Source organism: Muntiacus reevesi, chromosome 3 (genome assembly GCF_963930625.1).
Source record: "Muntiacus reevesi chromosome 3, mMunRee1.1, whole genome shotgun sequence".
Taxonomy (NCBI): domain Eukaryota; kingdom Metazoa; phylum Chordata; class Mammalia; order Artiodactyla; family Cervidae; genus Muntiacus; species Muntiacus reevesi.
The window spans coordinates 115,443,667-115,460,604 of NC_089251.1; the positions used below are offsets into that span (position 1 = coordinate 115,443,667).

The 16,938-nt window shown below is 48.5% G+C and overlaps 1 protein-coding gene across 1 annotated transcript; it reads left to right on the plus strand.

Annotated features, from left to right (window-relative positions):
* The first annotated feature begins 1,309 nt into the window (after nt 1-1,309).
* Nucleotides 1,310-16,428, plus strand: LOC136164091 (antizyme inhibitor 2-like). Its single transcript, XM_065928900.1, has 10 exons — nt 1,310-1,492; nt 2,436-2,609; nt 3,039-3,211; nt 3,821-3,955; nt 7,292-7,457; nt 7,979-8,126; nt 13,133-13,233; nt 14,052-14,269; nt 14,797-14,861; nt 16,131-16,428. The coding sequence occupies exons 1-9, from the start codon at nt 1,310-1,312 to the stop codon at nt 14,819-14,821; spliced, it is 1,323 nt and encodes a 440-aa protein (XP_065784972.1). The 3' UTR covers nt 14,822-14,861; nt 16,131-16,428.
* The last annotated feature ends 510 nt before the right edge of the window (nt 16,429-16,938 follow it).

Consider the following 16,938-nt stretch of genomic DNA (forward strand, 5'->3'; position numbering starts at 1 on the left):
TCAGTTCCTGATTCTGCTCCCAGACCTCCAGGTTTGCTGAGTCCTCCGGAGAACTCTGGGCCCCTCAGTGTTTCCATCTAGGAAGTGGGAAGGGTAGATGCAGGGTTCCCAGGGTTCCTTGACTCTGATTGTCACTGACATTCCCTTATAACTGAAGTCTGACTTCACCATGGGCTTCCCTGATAGCTCAGTTGGTAAAGAATCCACCTGCAATGCAGGAGGCCCCGGTTCAATTCTTGGATTGGGAAGATCTGCTGGAGAAGGGATAGGCTATCCACTCCAGTATTCTTGGGCTTTCCTGTGGCTCAGCTGGTAAAGACTCTGCCTGCAATTCAGGAGACCTGGGTTTGATCCCTGGGTTGGGAAGATCCCCTGGAGAAGGGAAAGGCTACCCACTCCAGTATTCTGGCCTAGAGAATCCCATGGACTGTATAGTCCATGGGGTCGCAAAGAGTCCATATGATCCTGTTGTGTGGGTGACAAAAGAGGGTTAGTTCTCAGGGTCTGGGAGGTCTGGACTGAGTAGGCAAGGCCGGCCAGCTGAGGTCTGGAGGGACAGCTGGGGTGGTACTTGCGCTGGTCCCTGCAATCTGGGCTGAGTTCTGCTCTTCCCATGGGATTTACCCCAAGCCCAGACACCACAGATCCCAGCTCCCTAGATTGAGCCTGAGAAAGCATGTCACAGTAGGCAGCAGGTGAGTCTGTGTGTGCCCTAGGGGGTACAGGTCAAGTCCCAGCTGCCAGAACAGAAGGCCCCTGGCTGCAGGCCACCCTTGCTTTGGTCTCAGGGATGCCTGGCTGGCAGCAGGTCCATTTCTGGTCTAGGGACCCCAGGTGCCAGTCCTAGCTCTGCCACTGACCATTTGGTGACCTCAATCAAATCCCTTTCTCTCTCTGGGCCTCTCATTCCTGTGTGTAGAATGGGGACCCTGAACCTGGATTATCTCCTAGGCCCTGGCTCTGAACCCTACAATCTAAAGATCCTAAAACTCTGCACTTATCCTTCCTGGCCTCATTTTTCCCATCTGTGAACGGGAGCATCTGTGTGGAGGAGCCCAGAAGAGGATGCCAAGCCTCTATTCCTTGTGCACAGCCTTTGTGTCTTGCTTGGCCCCTTACCAGGTCTCTGAAGCAGGCTGGGCCCAGCCAGTGGCCCATTTTACAGATGTGAAAATTCACGAGGGTTCCATGAAGCTGTGGTAGCTGAATGGGGGGGCTGAGAAGTTACAGCCTGAGAACTCTAGCTCCGGGGCCAGCGGGGAGCTGGGAGGAGGGAAGAGGTCTTATCTCAGTGCCAGCCCTTTTTAGGATGCCGAAACTGCGCCTGGCCGAGGGTTTTGTTGGAGTGTCCGGGGTGAGCATCCCCATCGGGAACTCAAAGGAGAGTAAAGAAAGCCCTGGAAGCACATGGCCAAAGGATCTCATTGCCCTGAAGCCTGGAGAAACTTCCTGGGACGTGGTCCTGAAGAAGATCAAGGAGCTCTCTGATTCGGTAGAGAGGGAGGGGGAAGGCGGGGGGGGGGGCGGGGGGGAGTAGGGAAGGATGAGGGTGTCTCAGTCCCTGCTTTGGTGGGCAAGAAATAAGACTTTCTTCTGCTTTCTGGTTTTATGTCAGTTTCCTAGGTCTTATTTCAAAGCTCTGCTCTGCTGGGGGTGATAGAGTCATTCTATCATCTATCCCCTTCCAGCTCCCTCCCCATGCCACCGCTTGGGGGTTTTACCCAGTGCCAAAGCTGCATGGTTGAAGGTTGGAGCTGTCTTTCCCCCTTCTTGATCTACAAAGACTGTTTCCCTCTTGTCCCCCTGTTTTAAGAGTTAGAAGTTGTGGTTGTTCAGTTACTAAGTTATGTCCAGTTCTTTGTGACCCCTTGGACAGTAGCACACCAGGCTTCCTTGTCCTTCACTATCTCCCAGAGTTCACTCAGATTCATGTTCATTGAGCTGGTGATGCTATCTAACCATCTCATTCTCTGCCAGCCCCTTCTCCTTTTGCTTTCAATCTTTCCCAGCATCAGGGTCTTTTCCAGTGAGTTGACTCTTCCCATCACGTAGCCAAAATATTGGGGCTTCAGCATCAGTCCTTCCAATGAATAGTCAGGGTTGATTTCCTTTAGGATTAAATGGTTTAATCTCCTTGCAGTTCAAGGGACTCTCAAGAGTCTTCTCCAGCAGCACAAAAGTATCAGTTCTTCAGCTCTCAGCCTTCTTTATGGTCCAGCTCTCACATGCATACATGACTACTGGAAAAGAGTTAGAAGACCTGGTATCAAACTCTATCTTAACCATGTACTTTCTCTGTGACCTTGAGCCAGTGACCTTGTTTCTCCATATCTGAAATGGCAACAGCAATAGCACTTACTGCATAGTGTTGTTTTGAGGATTAGCTGAGATAACCCACTACCCAGCCTTCTCTTTCTCTTTCACTGTCCTGGCAGGACTGCCGAGATGCTTTCACGGTGGCCGACCTGGGCGTGCTGGCCAGCCGCCACCAGGTCTTCCGCCAGGCCCTGCCGCAGGTCTCACCCTTCTATGCGGTGAAATGCAACAGCAGCCCCTGGATGCTACGTGTCCTGGCCGCCCTGGGCGCCAACTTCGACTGTGCCAGCCAGGTGAGCCTGGGCCAGCTGACTCATTCGAAAGTCCAGCACTTCCTGGGGAAAAAGGCCAGTTGTCGGGGGTCCTGGAGTGGAGACTGCAGCTCCTCAAGAGGGGCTGACACTCCTAGTCCTCAATTGTTTGGGAAAGGATGAATGAATGCACTATGGGGGCTCAGCCTCCCACTGGTCCCTGTGACTAAGGCAGACAGCTTAAGCGAAAGAGGGGAAGCACAAGCTTGAAGACACAGATACTGTTCCTGTCCTAGCACAGCCTTTTCACTTGGAAGGTTCTAGAAGCCTAAAGGGCACAGTCATGTTCAGCTCACTGCACAATAGAGGTTCAGTCAAGGGCAGCCCCTTTTGCTCATGCCCAGGGTTCCCATCCACAAAAAGTAGAGGAGCAGCGAGGTAGCCCCCTCTTCTGGCTGTCACCCATGCCAGGGCGAGCTGGAGCAGGTGCTGGACCTGGGCGTGGCCCCCTCACGCATCATCTACGCCAACCCCTGCAAGCCTGTCTCCCACATCCGCTTTGCTGCCCTCCACGGGGTGAAGCTCCTGGTGTTTGACAGCGAGGAGGAGCTAATCAAGGTGGCCCAGCATCATCCTGGGGCCAGGTGAGACCAGCAGGGGATGGGTGCAAACAAGTAGAGACAGGTGGAAAAAGGGACCTTAAACCTGAGACCCCGGCAGTTGGAACTGGCTGCAGGAACCAGATGAAGGAAGACCCATGTGGTGACTGGCATAGGCCAAAGCAGCAAAGTACAAGAATTTGGGTCGGTGGCCTGATGCCTTCACTGGTGCCCATTGATGCCAAATAAACAATGCCTATGTCCGCATAGACACTGGGCAGAACCTAGCACTAGGCGGTCTGGTGTTAGCTGACCTTATGGAAAAGACACTCGTATAGGAGTCAGGGAGGCCAGGGATCACATTTCAGATTCATTTGTCACATGCTGTGTGACCTTAGGAAAGTTATTTAACATCTCTGATCCTGTAATGTGAAGGCCTATAGAAGGTGTATTAATAATTTTATCCTTTTTCTGCTTTTTCTTGCCTGGATAGAAGCCTGTAGGTAGTGAGTGTGTTCATTCTTTGGGTCTCCATGGCTGGACAGTCCAGAGGAGCTAGGCAGAAGTGGGTGGGAAGCTGGAAGGAGGTAGGATGGGGGGCCTCGGGGCTCATGTGCCTAAGAAATTCTGATACCCCTTGCACCCCTCTCCCAGGCTGGTCCTCCGGCTGTGGACCCAGGACAGTGACAGCATCTTTCCCCTGAGCTCTAAGTTTGGGGCCAGGCTGGAGGTGTGTGAACATCTGCTCAAGTCTGCCAGGGACCTGGGGTTGGCAGTGGTTGGAACCAGGTGAGCGCTCTGGCTTTCCCTACCTGGAAAGGAGGAGGCAGGAGTCTTGGTTTCCACTGTCCGTTGTTGTTGTTATTCAGTCGCTAAGTTGTGTCTGACTCTTTGTGACCCCGTGGACTGCAGCACACCAGGCTTCCCTGTCCATCACTATCTCCTGGAGTTTGCTCAAATTCATGTCCATTGAGCCAGTGATGTCATCAAACCATCTCATCAGGTCGCCCCCTTCTCCTGCCTTCAATCTTTCCCAGCATCAGGGTCTTTTCTAAGGAGTCAGCTCTTTACATCTGGTGGCCAAAGTATTGGAGCTTCAGCTTCAGCATCAGTCCTTCCAATGAAAATTCAGGGTTTATTTTCTTTAGGATTGACTGGTTTGATATCCTTGCAGTCCAAGGGACTCTCAAGAGTTCTCAAGCACCACAATTTGAAAGCATCAATTCTTCAGCTTTCTTTATGGTCCAATTCTCACATCCACACATGACTACTGGAAAAACCATAGCTTTGACTATACAAACTTTTGTCGGCAAAGTGATGTCTCTGCTTTTTAATACACTGTCTAGGTTTGTCATAGCTTTTCTTCCAAGGAGCAAGCACCTTTAAATTTCAAGTCTTCAGTCACCATTCGAAGTGATTTTGGAGCCCAAGAAAATAAAGTCTGTCACTGCTTCCACTTTGTCCCCTTCTATTTGTCATGAAGTGATGGGACTGGATACCATGATCTTAGTTTTTTGAATGTTGAGTTTTAAGCCAGCTTTTTCACTCTCCCTTTTCACCCTCATCAAGAGGCTCTTTAGTTCCTCTTCACTTACTGGCAATAGATGGTATCATCTACATATCTGAGGTTGTTGATATTTCTTCTGGCAATCTTGATTTCATTCAGTCCAACATTTCAAATGATGTATTCTGCATATAAGTTAAATAAGCAGGGTGACGATATACAACCTTGTCATACTCCTTTCCCAATTTTGAACCAGTCCATTTTTCCATGTCCTGTACTAACTGTTGCTTCTTCACCTCTGTACAGGTTTCTCAGGAGGCAGGTAAGGTGGGCTGGTATTCCCATCTCTTGAAGAATTTTCCACAGTTTGTTGTGATCCACACAGTCAAAGGCTTTAACATAGTCAATGAAGCACACGTAGATGTTTTCCTTGAATTCCCTTGCTTTCTCTATGATCCAACGGATGTCGACAATTTGATCTCTAATTCCTCTGCCTTGTCTAAACCCAGCTTGTACATCTGGAAGTTCTTGGTTCACGTACTGCTGAAGCCTACCTTGAAGGATTTTGAGCACTGCCTTGCTAGCACGTGAAATGAGTGCAATTGTGCGATAGTTTAAACATTCTTTGGCACTGCCCTTCTTTGGGATTGGAATGAAAACAGACCTTTTCCAGTCCTGTGGCCACTGCTAAATTTTCCAAATTTACTGGCATATTGAGTGCAGAACTTCAATAGCATCATCTTTACAATTTGAAATAGCTCAGCTGGAATTCCATCACCTCCACTAGCTTTGTTCATAGTAATGCTTTTTAAGGCCCACTTAACCCTCCAGGATGTCTGGCTCTGGATAAGTGACCACACCATTGTGGCTATCTGGGGCGCTAAGACATTTTTGGTATAGTTCTTCTGTGTGTTCTTGCCACCTCTTAATCTCTTCTGCTTCTGTTAGGTCCTAACCATTTCTGTCCTTTATCATGCCCATCCTTGTACAAAATGTTCCCTTGATGTCTCCAATTTTCTTGAAGAGATTTCTAGTCTTTCCCATTCTATTGTTTTCCTCTGTTTCTTTGCATTGTTCACTTAGGAAGGCTTTCTTTTCTTTCCTTGCTACGCTCTGGAACTCCGCATTCAGTTGGGTACATCTTTCCATTTCTCCCTTGCTTTTCACTTCTCTTTTTATCTCAACTATTTGTAAGGCCTCCTCAGACAATCACTTTGTCTTTTATTTCTTTTTCTTGTTTTCTTACTTGTCTTCTTACTGCCTCCTCAACGATGTCACGAACCTCCGTCCATAGCTCTTCAGGCACTCTTATCAGATCTAATCCCTTGAATTTGTCACTTCTATTGTCACTTCTATTGTATAACCCTCAGGGATTTGATTTAGGTCATACCTGAACGACCTAGTGGTTTTCCCTACTTTATTCAATTTAAGCCTGAAATTTGCTCTAAGCTCACGATCTGAGCCATAGCCAGGTCCAGGTCTTGCTTTTGCTGAACATATAGAGCTTCTCCATTTTCAGCTGCAGAGAATGTAATCAATCTGATTTCAGTATTGACTATATGGTGATATCCATGTGTAGCATTGTCTCATGTTGTTGGAAGAGAGTGTTTTCTATGACCAGTGCATTCTCTTGACAAAATTCCCGCTGTCTACCTCCAGTCTTTGGCTTCCTGGATATGCTCTGGTCAGCCGAAGTCCCTCTGGGCCTCATGAAACTTCTCTGTTCTCAGCAAAGAAGCTGGATGTTATCTGGGATTAGGGTGGGGCAAAGGAGGCAAAGGCCTTGGGTGCAAAATTTAAGGGGATGTTAAAAAAAGTTAGTACTCTGGATAAATAATATTTTAACAACTGAACTGAACTAAATACAGTATTTGAAAAAATAAAAAATTATGCAAAAAAATCATGATGTGAAAAATGTAAAAACTTAACTAAAGACAGGATTGGCATTTCTCATTTTTCCTTTTGCTTCAGGGTTCAATTACTGTTACCACTTTTGTATATATAAAGTGCCTTTATTTTTTTTAAGTGTTTATTTAATTTGGCTTTGTCGGGCCTTAGCTGTATCACGTGGGATATTTGGTTTCAGAGCACAGACTCTAGTTGTGGCGTGTGGGCTTAGGAGTTGCAGCACGTGGAATCTTAGCTCCTGCATCAGGGACTGACTGTGTCCTCTGTATTGCAAGCTGGATTGTTAACCACCAGACCATCAGGGAAGTCCCTACTGTTACTAATCTTGTCTTTATTACATCTTAGTATTTTCTTCATTGCAGATGTTTCTAAATCAGTTTTGCTGTTTACAACGACTACATTAAATGTTCTTTATCTTGATAATTTAGTATTGTGGCACCCCCTAGAAATTTTGCACTGGCCTCACCCGACTTGGCCCTCCTCACAGGCATGGGGATTCAGGGTCTGAGCACACGCCTTCCAAGGGGGAGAAGAAGAGAAGCCCCTGTCATGAGGCACTGGGAAGGGGCTGCTAAGAGAGGGGACCCCCACACAGTCTTGAGTGCTTCAACTCAAGGATGACCATGCTTCGGTATTTCTGGCTATGTCTCTCTTCCTACTGACCTTTGCTTTTTCACGGGTGTTTCTCTACATGTCACTTGATGTGTGTTCAGCTTCCATGTGGGCTCAAGATGCCAGACACCCCATAACTTCATGAAGGCCATCGCCGACTGCCGACGCGTGTTTGAGATGGGCAGCAGGATTGGGCATGACATGAGCCTCCTGGACATCGGAGGGGGCTTCCCTGGAGAGGAAGGCTCCGACCCTGAGTTTGAGGAGGTGATGGGGAGGATGAGAGGGAGCCGGGTGCTCCAGCTTGGGTTCAGGGGACCGAGTGTGTTTGTTTGTGTACGAGGAGGTCATGGAACTGTGAGTCGCATGCATGTATGTAACTGACATTTGTCTTTGTAGACAGGTCTTTGTCTGACTACACTTACACGGCCTGTGTACATATATCAGCACGTGTGTATCTGGCTCCGTGTCTTTCTTTAGATGATTTAGTTGCTATCCCCCCTTAAGCTACAGTCAGGTAGAAGTTTGTTATCCTTGAGACCTGGGGAACATTTTCTTTGCTGACTGTGTATTAATTTTAAGTGATCCTAAATTCAGACATCTCAGGGTGCTGTGTGCCCTTGGACAAGTTACTTCCCCACCAAAGACCACAGCATCTACCTGTTTCCTCCCTAGTAAAATGGAGGTAACGACTCCCCACACAGCTGTCAAGGGAATGAAGGGAGAGTGTGCAGGTGAAGCCCCCTCAGATGGACTGGCCATGTTAAAGTCTGGGTCTGCCCTTGCAGATGGCAGGAGTGATCAACGCCGCCCTGGCCCAGGACTTCCCCGAGGGGAGTGGCGTCGAGGTCATCGCAGAGCCCGGCCGCTTCTATGCAGCATCTGTCTGCATGACCGCTGTCAACATCATTGCCAAGAAGGCTGTGCTGGAGCCCGGTGGGTGGACAGGCCACTGTCCAGGCATTCCTGGGCCCTGAAGCAGAGGATGGGCAGGGGGTCTGGGCTCCACCTCCGAATGCCTAGTTAGCAGGAAACAAGCTTTGAATTGGGTATAAGAATGAACCTGTTAGTATCACTATTTTATTGTTCTCAGACTGGGAGGTGAGAACCAAGATGAAGGGTCTTCATTTTTCCTAAGTAGCCAATGGATTTATACGGCGTTTATGGAGGTAAAGTCACAGAATATAACCCATGAGGTTCATGTACAAAATCGTGTTGGTGTGCACCTTAAATTCATCCAGCAAGCATTATCTAACAGGTGCAGATTCCTGTGCCAAAAATATAGTGAGTAAATGCAAATTCTTACAGTACATATAAGAAGTCACTATTGTCGTCATGGCCTGAAGGTTAAGGGTGACATCTGTAGGGTAACGGCAAACCTTTGACAGTCGAGGTCAACCACCGCAGGAGCTCTTTTAGATTGTTATTTTTGCAGCATTTGGTTTTCACACAAAGTGAACTAACCAGAAACTCCATTTCATGATAAGATGGAGAACATGAATAGATCTTCCCCACTGACTTAGTGCTTTTATTCTTTGCTGCTTTATGATAACTGACATATATTTATAAGCTGCTTTAATCTCCTCCCTCATTCTTTTGACAAATAATTGGCCCACAGGTTTGTAATCCCAAGGGCACTGTGTCAGCTGATTGCATTTCTTCACAAAACATCTGATTAAAGGATATTGTGATAGGAAGCCTATGATTTCAAGCCATCATTTAACAAAAGTCTAAGTATTAAGGGCTTATTTTTTAAATTTGCATCTTTATCATGGTAAGGGGTAATTTTTGTATGTGTGGCTTTTTTTTTTTTGGCTACCCCACGGGGCATGTGGTATCTCAGTTCCCTGACCGGGGACTGAATCCATGCCCCCTACAATGGAAGCACAGTCCTTTTTTTTTTTCTTTCTTTTTTTTTTTTTTTAATTAGTTGGAGGCTAATTACTTCACAACATTTCAGTGGGTTTTGTCATACATTGACATGCATCAGCCATAGAGTTACATGTATTCCCCATCCCGATCCCCCCTCCCACCTCCCTCTCTACCCGATTCCTCTGGGTCTTCCCAGTGCACCAGGCCCGAGTACTTGTCTCATGCATCCCACCTGGGCTGGTGATCTGTTTCACTATAGATAATATATATGCTGTTCTTTCGAAACATCCCACCCTCACCTTCTCTCACAGAGTTCAAAAGTCTGTTCTGTACTTCCATGTCTCTTTTTCTGTTTTGCATACAGGGTTATCATTACCATCTTTCTAAATTCCATATATATGTGTTAGTATGCTGTAATGATCTTTATCTTTCTGGCTTACTTCACTCTGTATAATGGGCTCCAGTTTCATCCATCTCATTAGAACTGATTCAAATGAATTCTTTTTAACAGCTGAGTAATATTCCATGGTGTATATGTACCACAGCTTCCTTATCCATTCGTCTGCTGATGGGCGTCTAGGTCGCTTCCATGTCCTGGCTATTATAAACAGTGCTGCGATGAACATTGGGGTGCACGTGTCTCTTTGAGATCTGGATTCCTCAGTGTGTATGCCCAGAAGTGGGGTTGCTGGGTCATATGGCAGTTCTATTTCCAGTTTTTTAAGGAATCTCCACACTGTTCTCCATAGTGGCTGTACTAGTTTGCATTCCCACCAACAGTGTAAGAGGGTTCCCTTTTCTCCACACCCTCTCCAGCATTTATTGGGAAGCACAGTCTTAATCGTTGGACCACCAAGGAAGTCCCTAGGGACTCGTTATTTTTATCTCCATAATAATAAGAGTTGCCAATTATGAAATATCTATTATGTGTGAAATATGTATTTTCTCTCATTTCTGCTCAACAACCCTGTAAAGTAATTTGGGGTCATTCCCATTTTACAGGCAGAGATAGCGAGGCTCAGAGAGAGGAAGTAACTTGTCCGAGGCAACACAGCTGGTCAGTGGTACAACTGGACCTGGTCTGCCTGACGCAAACCTTTGCACTTGGATTTGTACCACGTGCCAAGCAGACCTGAGCTCTTGACCTTAGGGGTATCTTGACTACCTCTCATGACTAAGTAGTTTAGGGACAACTGGGGCTGTGGCTTCAGTGATGGTAACTAAGAAAGAGGGGAGAGGATGGTAGGAAGTATATCAGGGTCAGCGGGGAGGGCAGAAAGTCAGTATTCAGAAAGATCTGGGCATCTAAATGCCCAAATATTATGAAACGCTTCAAATGCTAACAGAAATCAGCACAAAATCCTGAGTTTAGATTCCATAAAGCAGTATTCTAAGAACAGATAAAGAGTGATTGTGAAGAAACTGCCTTGGTAGTAGGTCTTGTCCAAAGGATCTGGGGGTTAGGACCACTAGTTCAATATGCATCAGAAGTACAATGGTGCTGGAGAGAAAGCTATCACATGCTTACATTAGCAACATCAATAGAGGCAGAGTGTTTAGATGGAGGGAGGTAATAATTGTGCTGTACCCCATACTTGTCAGAGTAGGGCAATGTTTTTAAACGTACTTTTTGTTGTTCAGTTGCTAAGGTGTGTCTGATTTTGTGACCCCATGGATGGCAGCACACCAGGGTTTCCTGTCCTTCACTATCTCCCAGAGCTTGCTCAAACTTATGTCCATTGAATCGATGATGCCATCCAACTATCTCATTCTCTGTTGCCACCTTTTCTCATCCTGCCCTCAGTTTTTCCCAGCATCAGGGTCTTTTCAAAGGAGTTGGCTCTTCCCATCAGGTGGTCAAAGTATTGCAGCTTCAGCTTCAGTCCTTCCAATGAATATTCAGAGTTGATTGCCTTTAGGATTGACTGGTTTGATCTTCTTGCTGTCCAAGAGACTCTTAAGAGTCTTCTCCAGCACCACAGTTCTAAAACATCAATTCTTTGGTGCTCAGCCTTCTTTATGGTCCCACTCTCACATCCACACATGACTACTGGAAAAACCACAGCTTTGACTATATGGACCTTGGCTGGCAAAGTGATGTCTCTTCTTTTATATGCTGTATAGGTTTGTCATAGCTTTTCTTCCAAGGAGCAAGCGTCTTAATTTCATGACTGCAGTCAACATCTGCAGTGATTTTGGAGCCCCAAGAAAAGAAAATCTGTCACCGTTTTTACTTTTCCCCCATCTATTTGCCATGAAGAGATGGGACCAGATCCTATGATCTTCGTTTTTTGAATGTTGAGATTTATTTATTTTTTTAATTGAAAGATAATTGTTTTATAGAATTGAGTTGGTTTCTGCCAAACATCAACATGAATCAGCCATAGGTATACATATGTCCCCTCCCTATTGAACCTCCCTCTCACCTCCCTTCCCTGAACGTTGAGTTCCAAGCCAGCTTTTTCACTTTCCTCTCTCACCCTCACGAAGAGGCTCTTTAGTTCCTCTTCACTTTCTGCCATTAGAGTGGTATCATCTATATATCTGAGGTTGTTGATATTTCTCCTAGCAATGTTGATTCCAACTTGACCTTCATCCAGTCCAGCATTTCACATGATGTACTCTGCATGTAAGTTAAAGAAGCAGGGTGATAATACCTGGGATGTGTTTTAATCGGTTTGTGTAAGACCTGGAAATAACTGCCATAAAGCTTCCTCTGGAGAACCCAGAGGCGAGGCAGGCCACGCAGGGCCACAAGGGGAAGGACAGGATGGACAAGGAAACAGAAGGACACAGGGAGAAGACTGGTTGGAGCCTCTGTTGTGGTTTTCGAGGAACTGAATGGGTGAAGCAGGGGTGAGTTGGACTGGCAGATTTGGGATTGGCTAGTTTGAGTAATTTCAGTGGGTTGTGGGGGGTAAGAACTGTCCTAGGGAGATTAGGCCAGAGGTACTGCTTCAAGTTCTGTGAGTTCTGTCTAGGAGGTGGTTTGCAGTATGGACGTTGGATCGGTTGGCTTGCATGGGCAAGGCATAGTTGCAAGGCAGTTGTTTGCTGTCTCTAGAAATTATTCAGCCCAGGGAGGAGCAGTCTTGCCAGGGTCAGCAAGGCCCCAGATGCTGGAGCATCAAGAATATAGGGGGAAAAAAGATCATAGGAAATAAGAAAATGTAGTTTAGACAGGCACCCCTTTGAGGAAGGAAATTGATGAATTAGCACATCACTAAGGGCCAACCATGATGGAATCAAGTCATGAAAAGACCATTTGCTCCCAGTTTGACTCATGCAGCAGGTGCTCAGGGCACCTGGTCTAAGGGGAGGGCAGAGAACATGAGACCTGCAATCTGGGGGCAAATCCTAGCCATGCCACAGTCTCCTACGTGACTGCTGACAAGACTGTTTTCTCAACCGTAAAGTAGGGCTCACTGAACCCGCTCAGAGTGTAGTTAGGAGGATTAGATAGTTTAAAACATGTAGAGAACTTAGAACAATGCCTGGGTTATATGGTATGTTAGAGTATTCTTTCTTTATTGACTGTGCTGGGTCTTCGTTGCTGCATGCAGGCTTTCTCTAGCTTTGGCAGGTGGGGCCTGTTGTCTAGCTGTGCACCGACTCACTGCGGGGACTGCTCTGGCCCTGGAGCACGGGCTGTAGGCACAGGGCTTCTGCGGCTGCAGCTCGCAGGCCCCGGAGCGCGGGCTCAGTAGTCTGGCGCATAGGCTTAGCTGCTCCACGGCATGTGGATTCTTCCCAGACCAGGGATCGAACCTGTATTCCCTGAATCGGCAGGTGGATTCTTAACCATTGGAGCACTAAGGAGGTCCAGTTAGATTATTCTAATGTGGAAGAGGAAGATGAAGACGAACAGAGGGGACCACTGACGGATGGGGGCGGGGAGTGGAGGGGCCATGGGAGCGCAGGCCCCAACTGTCCGCGGGCTCAGAGAAGACTCCAGGAGCAGGGAACAGGGGCTACCCAGTGCTGGGCAGAGGGTCAGGGCTCCTCCGCAGGCGCTGGGGGAGGGTGTTGAGGGTCCGCACAGCTCAGCCCCGCCCTCTGCCCGCCCTCAGGAGGCCGCCGGAAGCTACTGTACTATCTCAACGATGGCAACTACGGCACATTCCGCGTCTTTCCCAAGGAGCCTGAACCGAGGATGCCCATTGTGGTGAAGGTAAGGAGAAGGCTTCATGGCTCTGGCACCTCCTAGACCTTGAGGCCACTTGGTTCAGCTCCCCTTGGGCAGGATTCCCTGCTACCAGTGGGAGAGGCAAAGGATCTCAGATTGTTGGTGGCTTGGTGGATTGCCACGCCTTCTGCGTGTGCCAGGATGTGCACGTGTGTCTGCGTGTATTGGCGTGTGCACTTCTGTGTGGGCCTGGCAGCTCACACCTACACAGGAAGACCGGTATCTAGGTCCATGGGTCTGTGGAGGGGTGTATGCTTCTCTTTGACTGTCTGTCTTTCGGTCTGTTTGTTGTTCTGGAGTCCTTGAATCTTGGAGATGCAGGAGACTTAGAAAGTAGAGATTCTCAAACTTTGCTTCACATTAGAATCACCGGAAGTTTTAATATTTCTCTGCCCGGACCAGGCCCCAGACCACTGATATTGGATTTTCTCATGGGTTGGGACCTTGGCCTGATCCTTTGTGAAAACTCCTCAAGCACTTTCAGTGAAGCTAGGTTTGAGGCTAGTATTTTGAGTGATTATTAAATAAAATCTTCCCACTTTATAGATGGGAAAGCTGAGGTCCCATCTGTGGTTGCACTTGTGAATTGGCAGGGCTGGAGTCAGTCTCTAGAGCATAAGCTCCATGAGGGCGGGTTAAGAGCAATGCCTGGCACACAGGGAACATTCACGAATTGGTCAGTGCGGGTGGATGACAGAGTCCTTCCTGCTGGTGCCCTGGGGCATGCCCTGCTTGATGAGGAGTGGGTATAGATGTATGTGTGTGGGGGTCTTCTTTGACTTCCCACCCCCGTGTCCCTGCAGGAACTCGGCCCCAAGCCGCCCCTCTTCCCCTGCATCCTCTTTGGCCCCACGTGTGATGCCTTGGACAAGCTCTTCTTGAAGGAGGTGCAGCTGCCGGAGCTGGATGTGGGCGACTGGCTGGTCTTCCCGTTCATGGGCGCCTACACGTCTGTCATGAGCTCCACCTTCAATGGCTTCTCTCCCGCCTCCACCTACTATGCCATGGGACCTGAGCTCAGGTGACTGGAGGAGGAGAAAAGGGGGTGGGCAGTGAGCGGCTCTCACCAAGATCTGAACTTGTTTAGGGGCGTTGGTGGCTGAGCCCTGGGGTTCCAGGCCCCGGAAATACCCTAGTCCCCCCACTGGCCCCAGCAAAGCCCAAGCTGTCTGGCTGACCTTTGACACTGGCCTCTGCCTGTGGGGTTGACCCTGTTACCACATCTCCCCAGGTAAGTCCAAGGTAGACCACCTGGGCAGCTCTGAGAGCCCTGACACGTAGATGCCACTGTGGGCAGAATCAGGCAGCCCTGTGGCCCCAGCTGACCCTCAGCTTCATGGCCAAGGTCCCCCTGCTCTCGGGCCCCACTCTGCTCTGACCACTCGCAGCTGCCTCCCGGTTCCTTCCCCAGGCATCCCTTCCCCATCACCTCCAGGCTCCCTCACGGCCCCTGACCCAGGATCTCCTCTGGGTCCAACCTGGGCTTTGCCTCCTGAGGTAGTGGAGGGGGCTCTGGAACACCCCTTTACTGGCGCATTCCTTCCACAGGAGCCTACTGGAGACCACACTGTGATGCTGGGCGCGGTCAGAACGGAGGGGCTCCAGTCACCTCGGTGCGCTCCTGAGGGAAGCTTGGGGGCAGGATTGGTGGGGAGGAGCAGCGTGGAGGAAACAGAGGTTAGGGCAGGGGCCCCCAACCCCAGGGGTCCCCAACCCCGGGCCATGGGCCAGTACCAGTCCGTGGCCTGTTAGGAGGCCTGGCCGCAGAACAGGAGGTGAGAGGAGGGCGAGTGAGAGAAACTTCAACTATACTTACAGCCCATTCCAGTCGCTCACATTACTACCTGAGCTCCGCCTCCTGTCAGACCAGTGGCAGAACAAATGAAGATGAAACATGATTGCCTAGAAGTCTAAAGTGCAGTGCTCCTGGTTTTCTAAAATCTATAAACAAACACACTCTCTGAGTAATTTAAAAAAACAAAACAGAACAAAACTGTCCTCTGTCTACAGTGGGCCTGAAGCCTAAATTAGCTCTTCCTGGCAGCCAACCCTGCCCTCTCTGATCCTTAACCCCTTGACCCTGGAGTGAGGCAGCATAAGGAACCCGCACTATTACAAGAAAGCCCCCTGGAGGTCATGCCCTGAAATATGCAGCAACATGCATTGACCAGAACCTTGAGATGCTTTTGTCCTTCCTTTCAATCTGTTAGTGATCCTTGTCGTTGTTCCAGAAATATATACGTGAACCACAGGCTCCTGATCTAGCGGAGAGAGCACTGGCATTGTAGTCAGACAAGCCTGGAGGGAATCCAGGCTCCACCACATCCTGGCAGTGTGGTCACAGCTTCAGTTTTCTCATCTGTGAAGTGAGGGTGCTGTTAGTATTCTCCTTGCAGGATTGTTGAGAGGATTAAGTGAGGAAATGCAAATTCTCATTCAAAGTCAGTTCACGTCCACTTGCTCCTGGCTGGACCTGATCCCGAGTCTGGTCTGCTCAGAGATCACCCCTGCCCCCACTGTCTGAGTATCCTAAGCGAATATGCACAGCATCTGGCCACATAACTAATGGTCCATGTGGGTGCCTCAGATCTGGCTTTGGCCTTAAGAAACACCCAGGTTTGGGGCTTGGATGGACGAGGTGTGGACACAGCCAACTCAGAAACAGGACAAAAGGTACTGCATGCCCCCGGGCAGGCTAAAACTTGAAAAATAACAGCATTTGAGGAGTTCTGAGCTCAAAAAGAGAGTGCATCCTATAGGGAAGGAAGATGACAGAGATGGGAGTAGAGTCACATCAGAATGGCTGGTCACATTCCTACAGCGGGGGAAGGGAAAGAAGGCCCCAGAAGCCAAAGTCACACATGTCCTGTGTCCTTTTAAAGCTTCACCTGATAAAACAAGACATTCTCTGATCTTCAGCTTCTGCAAAGGTTTCTCCCCACCTGCCAGAATCAGCCCTATCAATCTTGCTGCAGTCTCCCCAGCTCAACCACGACCAGAAGAATCTCCTAGCACCCTTGGGCTACAGAGATTTCTCCTGCAAACATCTGAGGAGGAGGGAATGAATCTGCAGATGTCATCCAAGGAAGGTGGCAGGTTCAGAAAGCCTTTGAATAGTGTGTCTCCTCCTGGAGACTGAAAATTCAGAGTGGAATCATCTACCCTTACCTTCCCAGTGGTGTCTGGAAGTACAAAATATGAGTGGGGTTTAGGGAAAAAATAAAGTTTTATTCAGATGCAAGAGATTTCGGTGTGTTCTGTGTTTTGCCCTTTGGGCATTGTACTGTGTGATTGTGGATATCCATCCATCCATCCACCCATCTATCCATCCATGCATCCATCTATTCACCCCTCCACCCGTCCATCTATCCATCCATCCATCTAACCACCCATCCATCCATCCATCCACCCATCTATCCATCCATGCATCCATCTATTTACCCCTCCACCCATCCATCTATCCATCCATCCATCTAACCATCTATCCATCCATCCATCTAACCACCCATCCATCCATCTAACCAACCATTCATCTATCCATCCACCCACCCATCTATCCATCCATCCATCTATTCACCCCTCCACCCATCCATCTATCCATCCATCCATCTAACCACCCATCCATCTATCCATCCACCCATCTACCTATCCGTCCACCCACCTATTCACCCCTCCACCCATCCATCTATC

Bases quoted from the DNA above. Each gene is read 5' to 3' on its own strand.
- LOC136164091 (XM_065928900.1), top strand. From the start codon at position 1,310: ATGCCGAAACTGCGCCTGGCCGAGGGTTTTGTTGGAGTGTCCGGGGTG. The intron at 2,610-3,038 runs GTGAGCCTGGGC...CACCCATGCCAG, and splicing joins ACTTCGACTGTGCCAGCCAG to GGCGAGCTGGAGCAGGTGCT. The intron at 3,956-7,291 runs GTGAGCGCTCTG...ATGTGTGTTCAG, and splicing joins TTGGCAGTGGTTGGAACCAG to CTTCCATGTGGGCTCAAGAT.